The sequence below is a fragment of the Eretmochelys imbricata genome, chromosome 1, assembly GCF_965152235.1.
Source record: "Eretmochelys imbricata isolate rEreImb1 chromosome 1, rEreImb1.hap1, whole genome shotgun sequence".
NCBI classification, from domain to species: domain Eukaryota; kingdom Metazoa; phylum Chordata; order Testudines; family Cheloniidae; genus Eretmochelys; species Eretmochelys imbricata.
Window position 1 is genome coordinate 198,463,291 of NC_135572.1, and position 12,276 is coordinate 198,475,566.

General features: G+C 45.3%; 1 protein-coding gene across 1 annotated transcript in view; it reads left to right on the top strand.

Annotated features, from left to right (window-relative positions):
* The window catches only part of ABI3BP (ABI family member 3 binding protein), a 343,927-nt gene that overhangs the window by 316,826 nt on the left and 14,825 nt on the right, over nt 1-12,276 (top strand). Inside the window, exon 59 of the mRNA XM_077817412.1 lies at nt 11,353-11,432. Within this exon, the coding sequence (XP_077673538.1) occupies nt 11,353-11,432 (80 nt within the window). The remainder of the gene's footprint in view (nt 1-11,352; nt 11,433-12,276) is intronic.

A 12,276-nucleotide genomic window follows, 5' to 3' on the forward strand; every position in this document is an offset into this window, starting at 1 on the left:
AGATGCTTCTAGCCTAGATACTTCTTTGAAATGCCTGTCACAAGACCTGGGAAATGGAGACATTTGGATTTCCTCTAAAATGTTTACAGTCTTCAGTTTCTGTTCTAGTTATGGAACTTGTAGATATGATGGGTCCCATTATTCAAACTGAGTGCTTCAGGGCAGGTATGGTCCCTTACTATGTGTGTAACCATTCTGCCAAGTGTCATTCGCAGTAGTAACTGTTGCGTCACAATAACCATATATTCACCTAAAAAAATCAAAACTGACAAAACCCAAACAGTATTTCAGGTGTATGGCCAACCCCAAAGTCCTAAGTATTAATTACCTGGCTGGGTGACACCCATAACTCTTATTCACAAAACAACCCGTACCCATCTAAACCCTATCATGAATCCAGATAGACTCGTTGGTAGTCAACTGGGTGTGGGGGCAGCTCTCCTGTCTGCTTTAGTTCAACAAAGCCTACACCATCGGGTTCTGGTCCATCCTGCAGCTGGTCAAAAAGACCTCTCCACTTACTCAGTTGCTGTCCTGTCCAACCTAGTCCCACTCCACAGAGTCAGCTCTGTGCAGAGCTTGGAATTTCTGGATCAGGCATCCTAGATAGATCTCCTTAGTTGCATTTATTGAGCTCCTCAGCTCCCAGCCCAGCCAGAGTCCACTCTATGTCCATTCAAGGTGACTAACTTTCTACGGGGTATAGCTTGCGCAATTCATGTGCCCATTCATAACTCCAGTTACAGTAACAAACGATTGTCCTTCAGAAAACCAGAACACAAACTCCAAATAATGCAACACTATATTAACTAAGCTACATTTTCTCCTGTGAGGGAACCAGAGCATTCCATCCTTCTAAGCCTTGTAGCTGTGAGTTTATATCTGTTTCTACAATGCCTAAGACATATGGGGGCTCTAGGAGGTACTGTAATCCAAATAATTAATTTATGTTCATGAAACTTCTTGTTAAACTTCTGCTTCTGCCTTCGTTGTTAGTCAAAAAAGTGTCTAGTGCTCTATTGCCATTTGAAATCTAAATGCTTTTATCTTGTCTGCTCGAAGTCTGCAAAATGTAACAAAAATAGTGTGCAACAAATCCAATATGAATAAAATAAAATGTTTATCACCTACATTTCCCCTACATTTCGTACACTAAAAGTGGCCACATAGAATGCTTTTTGGTGTACTTGGGATCAGTGTGGTTGATTATTCCATTAATAAAATACCTCATGCGGCAATAGCTTCTTAAAATATAGATCAGCACGGTTGGCTTAAATAGCAAACCAGGATGTATTGTATAACTAGTGAAAAATATGTGATTTGGCTCTAATGGGGAATTTTCATGGACTTGACCCATCATATAATAAAACAGATATAAATAAAATACACGGTTTTATATCCAAACTTTCATGAAACATACAGATAGGTTTCAGTTAGTACCATGCTGCTGCACTGTAAATCAAGGGAAAGACATTTGCAGCTTTTAAGTTATAAACTTGGATTGATGATGCACATTACTAAACCATTCTTCGCTTTGTTTGTTTGTTGAGAAAGCCGCTGTTGGAGAACTCTTGTGGTATCTGGCTGCCTCAAGTTTCCTTGACCTTTGTCAGTTTGGCATATACCCTGGGAATGGCATAGAGACCACACTGGTGGCTCTGATAGGTGGTCTCCTCCTGATGATCAGGGATCTCTACCAATGCTGTTGGTCATGATTAGGACTATGATTTTGTTACAGAGGTCACAGAAATTGTGAATTTGAATAGTGTGTGAACTGTTGGAAATGGCCGTTTGATTAGCCCCACAAACTGAGCAGCATTGCAACCTGACACATGGGGTCACAGTGCCACCCAGGGTTGTCCTGCCGGCTCCTCCAGCTATGGGGAGCTGGGCCCAGCCCTATGGGACAGAAGCTGCCACTGCAGGGTTAATGCAAGGTGAGCTCATTCTCCAACTACCCTCCAGACCTCACCTTTCAGCACCCTCACTGTATTCTTGGGTATGTTGATGTAGAAAAAACTACATTATTTGGTGATCTTTCCCTGACTTATTTTTCCCTGCACCCCGCCATGAAATTTACTAAAAATTTCCATGCCAAAATCGTAGCATGAATCATGATGTGTTTTTTATTCACTAGTGAATCCCAGGATGTCAGTACAGAGCCTGCCCTTCAGGGGATTTGGGACTCAGGAAATTTGAGTTCTTTTCTTAGCTGTGCAACTGACCTGCTGTATATGACTTCGGGCAAGTCACTTCACCACTCTGAGCTTCTATTTCTCCCTCTGTAAAATGGGGATAATGATCCTTATCATCTTCCATAGAAGTGCTTTGTGATCTACAGAAGAAAAAATTCATTTAAAAGCTTAGAACTGTTGTTACCACAAACTCAACTTTTCTTCAATACACACAATGAATTAATAAAATAGGAATAGACATCATGTGCCATAGGGAAGGCGGGAATAGCTCCACTCTGAATAATTCCTTCTATTTCACCAAAAGTGTCATTCTACACCAAGAGTTCTTCTTCGAGGAGTGTCCCTTTGGGTGCTCCTCTTTGTGTGAATCTGTGCCAAATGTAATCTGAGATTTTTAGTAGCAGTACCTGGTTGGGTCACACATACGTTGTCCCCATCTTGTGCCGCGTCTGGTGTTACATAGTGCTGTGTGACCAACCCCCCTCAGTTCCTTGTCTGCCGCTCTCGGCTTGAGACAGAACACAAAGTTTATAACCCAATTAGTTAGTTCAGTTAACTCTTCCCCATTTATTTTTCTTCTCTTAACTGAAACAAACTCCTAAGAATTTTTTTTTATCAGTATACCCCTTAGCGTAGTGTAGTTACCCTCCCTCACGGGAGAAGCCCTAATCTAAGGGGCATGCCCAGTTCCCTGGGTTTTAAACTTTGTGTCACTTGCCAGTCATCAATCCCGGGCTGGGATTGGCATTCAGTGTGTCCACTGCCTTGGCGAAATGCACATTCCACAGAAGTGCTCCCACTCCCACATTTTGAAAGCCCGTGCCAGGAAGATGAGAGACCTACAGCTAAAACTCCTCATGATGAAGAAGTCTCTGCACCAAGTCTCTGATCCTGGATCACGGGCCCCTCCTGGGCATGGTCTCCAACAGCAGCATCTGAAAGAGGTTCCCCACCACCCTCTCAGAGGAAGAAGCACTCCCCCAAAAAGGCGACAAAGAAATAGGCTCCGACCTCACTATGTTGGGAACCTGCCAAAAATAGATATTCTCTGACCTGTCAGACCACATCGGTACCGACTGCACCAAGGCCATCCACCACTGAGGTACTGGGACCATCCGGTACCGTGCGAGCAAATGAACCTAAGCAGGCTGGCTCAGAAAAAGTCAAAAAAGGGAAACTTACGATCCCTGCCTTGGTACCGATGCAGCCGCTCAAACATATGGCACCGAGCAGCTGGGCAGCGCTGCAGTCTCTGGCCTCCACAGCACCTAGTGCACGACTCTCAGCACTGACACTTGCAATAAAGGTATTGTACCACCAACAGCGTCCTCCTTCGTACCGATGCTCTCGATAACGGAGCAGTTTCTCCACCATAAAGCTCTTCTGGTCTTCTCAGCACCAGAATCTCCAATCCTTGAGACCGACCTTACTCCGGCACAATCGGTACCCTGCCAACTTACCACACCACCCAGATCAGCTCCTCCTTTGTCCAGCGACAAGGATGATGACGATGAAGGGGAAATCTACTCCTCCCATCACTCCTCGCCTATCCGCACAGCTACTAGACCAGGATCACCAGAGCACCATGAATACCACCCCGGACCTGAAACTCAAGGATGGTACAGACACCCCTGGATGCCGCCACCTATGTCATTTCCATCACTGTGGCCTCACTGGGACCCATGGCTGCAGAGCGCCAACGCTAACCTAAGTTTCCCAGTCCACACAGGGCGAGGTCGAAGTATTCCCCATCACCCTCTGTACCTGGACCCTCTGAACCTCCAGAAGAGGCAGTGGAGGAACTGGAGGAGACTTCGGATCAGGAAGTCACACCAGCTGCCAATTTTTCATCCTTCTCCACAGATGAAGCTATCATGCCCCCACCACGCATGATGGGGGATAACTTTAAACAGTTCCAGGAACTATTTAAGAGGATCGCGGATTCCCTGAATATATACTGCTGGAAGAAGTTGCGGGGTCCCAAGACAAGTTGCTGGACATCCTCCAGACTTCAGCCTCCTCCAAGATTGCCCTCCCAATAAATGAGGCTCTTGTGGACTTGGCCAAAACCATCTGGTACATCCCAGCAACAATTCCACCCACCTGCAAAAGAGCAGATAAAAAAAATACTATGTCCCTTCCAAGGGGATGGAATTTCTATTTTCACACCCTACACCAAACTCTCCGGTGGTAAAGTCCATGAATAAGCAGGGCAGACAAGACGATTTCAGTTCCATGCCATATGACAGGCACTAGATTGGATCTTTTTGGGCATACATTTTCCTCTTCAGCGATCCTACCAGAATCCCGATCCTACAGCTCAAGATCGCTAATTACAAGGCACTGATGGGAAGTGGGAGGGGGCAGATAGGGGACGGGGGCCAGGCTGTTTGGGGAGGCACAGCCTTCACTACCCAGCCCTCCATACCGTTTCGCAACGCCGATGTGGCCCTCGGGCCAAAAAGTTTGTCCACCCCTGCAGTAGACAGAGACCACTCCCTTCTCAGCCCTCATCCCAACAACCTCCCACTAAACAACAGTTTTGAGAGTTTGGTCAAGGACATCTTCTATTGCTGGAACCATCCGACACCATCCATCCATTCGGAGACCATCTGACTCCATTCCACCCAGCGTGGTGAAACATCACGACAGACAAATGGGTACTAGAGATTATCGAGACTGGTTATTTCATCCAATTTAACTCCATCCCTCCTATCCACCATCCCTCCCTGTCCCTCTTCAGGGACCCTTCTCATGAACACTTACCACGACAAGAGGTAAACCACCTCATACGTGTGGACACAGTAAAACCAGTACCAACACAACACAGGGGAAAGCATTTCTACTCCCATTATTTTCTAACCCAGAAAAAAAACAGAGGATGGAGACCCATTCTTGACTTAAGAAGCCTCAACAAATTTGTGAAGATCCAGCGATTCAGGATGGTCACACTTGCAACAATAAATCCAGCATTAGAGTGAGGGACTGGTTCTCACCCTTAACTTCCAGAGTACATATTTCCACGTATCGATACATCCTTCACACAGGAGGTTTCTCAGATCTGTTCTCAGTACAGATCATTACCAATACAAAGTACTTCCTTTTGGCTTGTCTACGGCTCCACAGGTAGTCCTTGCAGTGGTGGTGGCTCACCTATGCAGACAGGGGGTCATAATGTTCCCCCTGCTCAAAGCTTCGACAATTCCACCATGATTTCAACAATTTCCATCCCACCACCAACCTCAGCCTGGTCCAGTCCACACAAGAGATCCACTTCCTGGGTACTACAGTGCTAATAAACAATGGTCACATAAACACCACCCTATACCGGAAACCTACTGACTGCTATTCCTACCTGCATGCCTCCAGCTTTCACCCTGACCACACCACACGATCCATCGTCTAGAGCCAAGCTCTGCGATACAACCGCATTTGCTCCAACCCCTCAGACAGAGACAAACACCTACAAGATCTCTGTCAAGCTTTCTTACAACTACAATACCCACCTGCGGAAGTGAAGAAACAGATTGATAGAGCCAGAAGAGTTCCCAGAAGTTACCTACTACAGGACAGGCCTAACAAAGAAAATAACAGAACGCCACTAGCCGTCACCTTCAGCCCCCAACTAAAACCCCTCCAACGCATTATTAAGGATCTACAACCTATCCTAAAGGATGACCCAACACTCTCACAAATCTTGGGAGACAGGCCAGTCCTTGCCTACAGACAGCCCCGCAACCTGAAGCAAATACTCACCAACAACCACATACCACACAACAGAACCACTAACCCAGGAACTTATCCTTGCAACAAAGCCCGTTGCCAATTGTGCCCACATATCTATTCAGGGGACACCATCACAGGGCCTAATAACATCAGCCACACTATCAGAGGCTCGTTCACCTGCACATCCACCAATGTGATATATGCCATCATGTGCCAGCAATGCCCCTCTGCCATGTACATTGGTCAAACTGGACAGTCTCTACGTAAAAGAATAAATGGACACAAATCAGATGTCAAGAATTATAACATTCATAAACCAGTCGGAGAACACTTCAATCTCTCTGGTCACGCAATCACAGACATGAAGGTCGCTATCTTAAAACAAAAAAACTTCAAATCCAGACTCCAGCGAGAAACTGCTGAATTGGAATTCATTTGCAAATTGGATACTATTAATTTAGGCTTAAATAGAGACTGGGAGTGGCTAAGTCATTATGCAAGGTAGCCTATTTCCTCTTGTTTTTTCCTACACCCCCCCGCCCCCCGCAGATGTTCTGGTTTAACTTGGATTTAAACTTGGAGAGTGGTCAGTTTGGATGAGCTATTACCAGCAGGAGAGTGAGTTTGTGTGTGTATGGGGGTGGGTTTTTGGAGGGGGGTGAGGGAGTGAGAGAACCTGGATTTGTGCAGGAAATGGCCCAACTTGATTATCATGCACATTGTGTAAAGAGTTGTCACTTTGGATGGGCTATCACCAGCAGGAGAGTGAATTTGTGTGGAGGGGTGGAGGGTGAGAAAACCTGGATTTGTGCTGGAAATGGCCTAACCTGATGATCACTTTAGATAAGCTATTACCAGCAGGACAGTGGGGTGGGAGGAGGTATTGTTTCATATTCTCTGTGTATATATAAAGTCTGCTGCAGTTTCCACGATATGCATCCGATGAAGTGAGCTGTAGCTCACGAAAGCTCATGCTCAAATAAATTGGTTAGTCTCTAAGGTGCCACAAGTACTCCTTTTCTTAGAAGCTACTCAGAAGACAGTAGCTCTTTTCATGCAGCTGGGTCTACAGATAAACAAAAATCAATGTTCCCACTCGTGCAGAGTCCATCGGGGCCTACCTCGACGCTCTGGAAGCCACAGCCTCTCTGCCCTAGCACAAGTTTACCATTCTAGTCAACCTAATCACTACAATGCAAGCCAGCCCACAACCATCGGCCAGGACGTGCCTCCAAATGTTAGGCCATATGTCAGCAACAGCACTTGTCATCAAGCACAACAGACTGCACATGTGATGCCTGCCAGGCTGGCTCAGGACAATATATATTCTGCACAGACGCAATGTAAACAAGCATCTTACGATGTCAAGCAAAGTAAAAAATTCTCTACTTTGGTGGATTCCAAGACACAGTGTTTGCACGGGAGTTCTCTTTGCACAGGACTCCCTGCCCCCCACTTGGTGATAAAACAGATGCCTCATTGCTAGTTTGGGGGGCACGCCTGAACAACCACATAATCCAAGGCTGCTAGTCCCATTGGAATCAACATGCTGGAGGATTCTCTGCTCCTTGAAGTCTTTAAACCATGATTTGAGGACTTCAATAGCTCAGACATAGGTGAGAGGTTTTTCGCAGGAGTGGGTGGGTGAAATTCTGTGGCCTGTGTTGTGCAGGAGGTCAGACTAGATGATCCTAATGGTCCCTTCTGACCTTAGTATCTACGAATCTATGAAACATTACGCATAAACTTGCTGGAACTGTAAGCAGTCTGAAATGCATGCTTACACTTTCTACCCGTGATCAGGGACAAGGCTATAAAAGTGCTGATGGACAGTGCTGCTTGTATGCTTTACATAAACCCCCAAGGAAGGACACAGTCACACTCCCTATGCACAGAAACTATGTGACTATGGAATTGTTGCATCTGCTGCAACATCTCAGCCTCCTACCTGCCAAAGCACCACAGCAGATGCACTGAGCAGAAAATTTTCCTGGGACCACAAGTGGGAAATGAACAGCAGGGTACTGCAGAACCTATTCAGACACTGGGGCTTCCCAACTATAGACCTCTTTGCAACAAACCAGAATGCCAAATGCCCATACTTCTGCTCCAGAGCAGGATCAGAATCCCAATCTCTCAGCACTGCTCCAGAGCAGGACTGGGATCCCAATCTCTCAGCAATGCTTTTCTCCTCAAATGGGATACGTATCTACTGTACACTTTTCCTCCAACCCTTCTCCTAGTCATGGTCATGCACAAGATAAGGACGAGCAACTCCAGAGGTAGCCCCCACGTGGCCCAGACAAAGGTGGTTTCCTTACCTCCTGAAGATGGTTGTGTGCCCACCACACGTTTGTCCACTTGTGCCTCATCTCCTGTCTCAGGATACAGGCCACGTCTACCACCCGAACCTAGCAAGACTCCACCTGAAGGCATGGCTACTCCATGGTTCCGTGACAGTGAAATGACCTGTTCAGAGGAGGTAAGGGACATTCTTTTAAATAGCAAAAGGCCTACTACACGATATACATAGCTCCTTCTACAAATGGAAGAGATTCCGTCCCTGGTGGCAGAATAGGCAAATAATGGCAACTACCTCTCCTTCACCAATGGTCTTGGATTACATCCTGGAATTCAAGAAATTGGGTCTCTCAATGAGCTCCATTAGAGCGCACCTTGCAGCAATCGCAGCATTCCACCACAAAGTGGACGAGTTCTCCATCAGCCTCACACAGCACTATGCCATAGAGAAACACTCGCCATCAGATGCTCTACTTGGACTTACGCTCTCCTCGCGTCTACTTCAGAGTTTTCACACTAGAGATTCTGTGATAGTGAAGGAACCTTTACTTTTTTTTATAAGATGAAAAAATTCCCTCCCCCCAGGTAGATTTTCTGCATTTAAACATCATATGGCTTATTTAAAGTGACCTTAAAGCATCTTGGATACCCACAGTGCTGAGCATGCAATAAATATTTAAATTAGATTAGATAGGCTTTTAAAATAAAAATAATGAACCCATGGTTATGCTTACAAATGTAGACGCCTCATTTACAAAATATTTGCCCATTATGAGAACACTTGCGAGTATTTCTGTTTTGTGTGAAGATTTACAAAAATTGAGGCAATCGTTAGTTTTATGCGTTAAACTTTGAAATAAAAATTATCCTACCAAGTAGCTGTGGGAGACTGTCCTTTGGTATTTGGCCATAAAGAACCTACCGAGGGTAATCAGCATGCTGCTCAGGTCTTCAGAGACGAAGAAACAGTTGGAAATTCCACGGTTTGGATTAAACTATTCAGCCTCTTTGTGGGGAACTTTTAAATGAAGTGTTGGCAACCAAAGCCTGAGAATAGTGGCATGTTTTTTAAATTTTGTCTCTTCAGATCATTTGATCTCTTGGAAATTTGCTACTTGGGAAGCAGTCTCTTGCAGCTCCAGTTCATAGCACTTTGATAAATTCACCAAGCACCCACTTCCATTAATAAGTGATTCTTTGTGAATCAACGGGAATATTTAATTGTCCAGTATAACATTCAAGATAGAAAATAACCTAAATGCCTGCTCATTGTTTTGAAAATGTGTCCATTGTTTTGCGTTAATTGCTAATTTAAAATGTACTCAGTTGCCTACTACTTATTTATGTCAGGGTTTCTCACACCCTCCAAAGCAGGGGCTCTTCCTTGCTGTGACCGCAGAATAAGTCCTCTAGGCTTTACTGTAATACAAATAATGATAATGAGGAAAAGAATAAACTATTGTTTTTCTGTACACTCCCCACACTGCCTAGAGCTCCTGGAAAGCTGCTGCTGGAAAGTGAACCACAAAGGATTTTGAATGTTAGAGACTTTGGGGAAATTACCTCTGTATCTTCTCTTTTTCTCAACCACATTCCTTACAATAATTTAAAAAACAAACCAAAAAACAACAGGAGCTGTATGTGTCTCAAAGGCCTCAGTGAATGGGGTAGCTTTCACGTTTGCATGACAGGCACAAGCTGACGGTCGTCAGTTCAAGGGAAGGAACTGATACATTACCTGAAACTGGAACAGAAAGAAGGGAAAAGAACATGAACAGGAGCCTTTGTACAGTAACATCAGCAAGATGTGCAATTTTCCGTTGCTCCAAGGCAGGCAGATCACCACGGAGGTGTATGTTATAGTTGTTAATGTAGGCAGGTGATGGTATCTTATAATATGCCGATTCTGCGTGGTTTTTAGGTCAGTGCTTGGCTGTGTGGGTGGTGGGGAAAAAACACATTGTGCACTGACATTGATATTCTTACCCATATTGCTAGTTCAGTACCTCAGACTGCATCCATTAGCGTGGGTGCATCACACACGAAAAGACATCAGTGTAGGAGAGGAGGGGATTTGGGAAACAGCTTTGAGTGGAGTGGCCACGTTTGGCTCAGCCATGTATGGGGTGTACAGGAGCCACTTGGTACCAGGTAGCAGCCCCGGGCCTTACTGCTATAAGGAAACGGGAATGCTCTGGCCACCTCTCCTCACAGCACAGCAGCAGAATAGGAAAGCCACAAATGGCAGGGGCCCTGAGCACCGTTAAGGAGAAGAGGAATGAGAAGCCGGGCTCTCCCCAGACGGTAACAGTAGGGAATTGGCAGCAATTGTTCAGCCTCCTGGATTTGAGTTGTGGGGATGGGAGCAGGTCTTTGCTTTCTGCAAAGCCACATAGGCAACAAAGCCAGAGGAGGGACCTCAACGGCGCAGTGTGACTGGGATCATTCTTGCTTTTCTACTTTGTTTTACTTTTCCTGCATTCTGCCTTGGTCCCAACTAGAGCTGCCATCTGTCCAGGTTTCCCCAGGATTGTCCCTTTTTTGAGGTAGCTGTCCTAGGAAATCGGTAACAGAGCTCAGTAGTACATGCTGCCAGCTGTCCAGTTCTATGGGCTCAGGATCATCCCATATGTCCTGCTTTTGCATCCCAGAGGTAGCAACCCCACTCGGGAGGTAGGGGAAGAGTGTTCAGGAAATATTGGTCTTTAGGCCTACGCCATAAAATATTGCTGTGGGGAAGGTTAAGAGAGAGACATCCCCAAGTGAGGTGCGTTGTTGTTAAAGGACTATATATCGCACTGAGGTATATTCAGAGAGTTGGATCTTTCGCCAGCCCCACCTCCTGAAAGACATACATTACTTGCTCCCCTGCCAGCATGAACAACAGGATAAGGTACCACGGGAGCATTAAAACAAACAGTAAGGACCTGCATGCGAGCTCTCTATGCATAGACAGAGGGGTCTTACATTATTAGGAACAGTGTGTCTAACTGTTTTCAGAGTAAGAAGCTTGATACTTTATGCTCGTCCAGGAAGCCAGTAGCATCAGAGAGGGTGTATGCATGGGTGGTTTGCTTGACCGTGACAATCAAGAATACAGTGTGTGTTTGTTTCTAATTTTATTCTCCAGTTATGAATTCCAGGTGAAACCCAAAAACCCTCTCGGTGAAGGTCCAAGCAGCAATAAGGTCCCATTTAATACTGAATCAGGTAAGAGCTTAACAGATGTATCAGTTTATCAGTGAAAACCATGACAATGCGTTCAGCCAAAAAGACAATGTAAACTTGACCCTTAGGTGTTTTTGATTGTGGATGCAGTGTAGCCTAGTGTACAGGGCACTGGACTCAGACTCGGGAAACCTGGAGTCCCTTCCTGCTCTGCCACTGACCTGCTGGGTGGCCCTGGGCATTTCACTTTACTTCACTCTGTGTCTCTGCCTCCCTGTATGTAAATGACAAATTCCCATACTCCTTTATGGACGCAGGAGACAGTTGTGGTTTAACTATGGAGGGTGTACAAAGGCTTACACTGAATCCAGGGATTTTTTTTTTTAATGGGTAGTGTGGCATCTTAAATCCAAAGCTTTGTTATAGTAGATCCATGTTTATGTTTGTATCCCTCTATCAGATAGCTCTGCAAACAGACAGGGCTTTGCACACAGTGATATATAACGGATTTACACACACAGCACACTTTTGCAATTTTGCTTTGTTGCCCATGCTTTTCCCACCGTCAGCAATATAGGATTGTTTTAATTGTATTACTGTTTATATCACGATAGTGCCTTGGGGCTTAACCGAGATCAGAGTCCCTTTGTGGTAGGCACTGTATGTGTGTGTAAATAGATAACTGTCTAGAGAGAGAGAGAGTCACTGCCCTAAGTGACAGGTTTCAGAGTAACAGCCGTGTTACGCAAAAAGAAAAGGAGGACTTGTGGCACCTTCATCATCGGATGAAGTGAGCTGTAGCTCACAAAAGCTTATGCTCAAATAAATTGGTTAGTCTCTAAGGTGCCACAAGTACTCCTGTTCTTTTTGCCCTAAGTGGGTTACA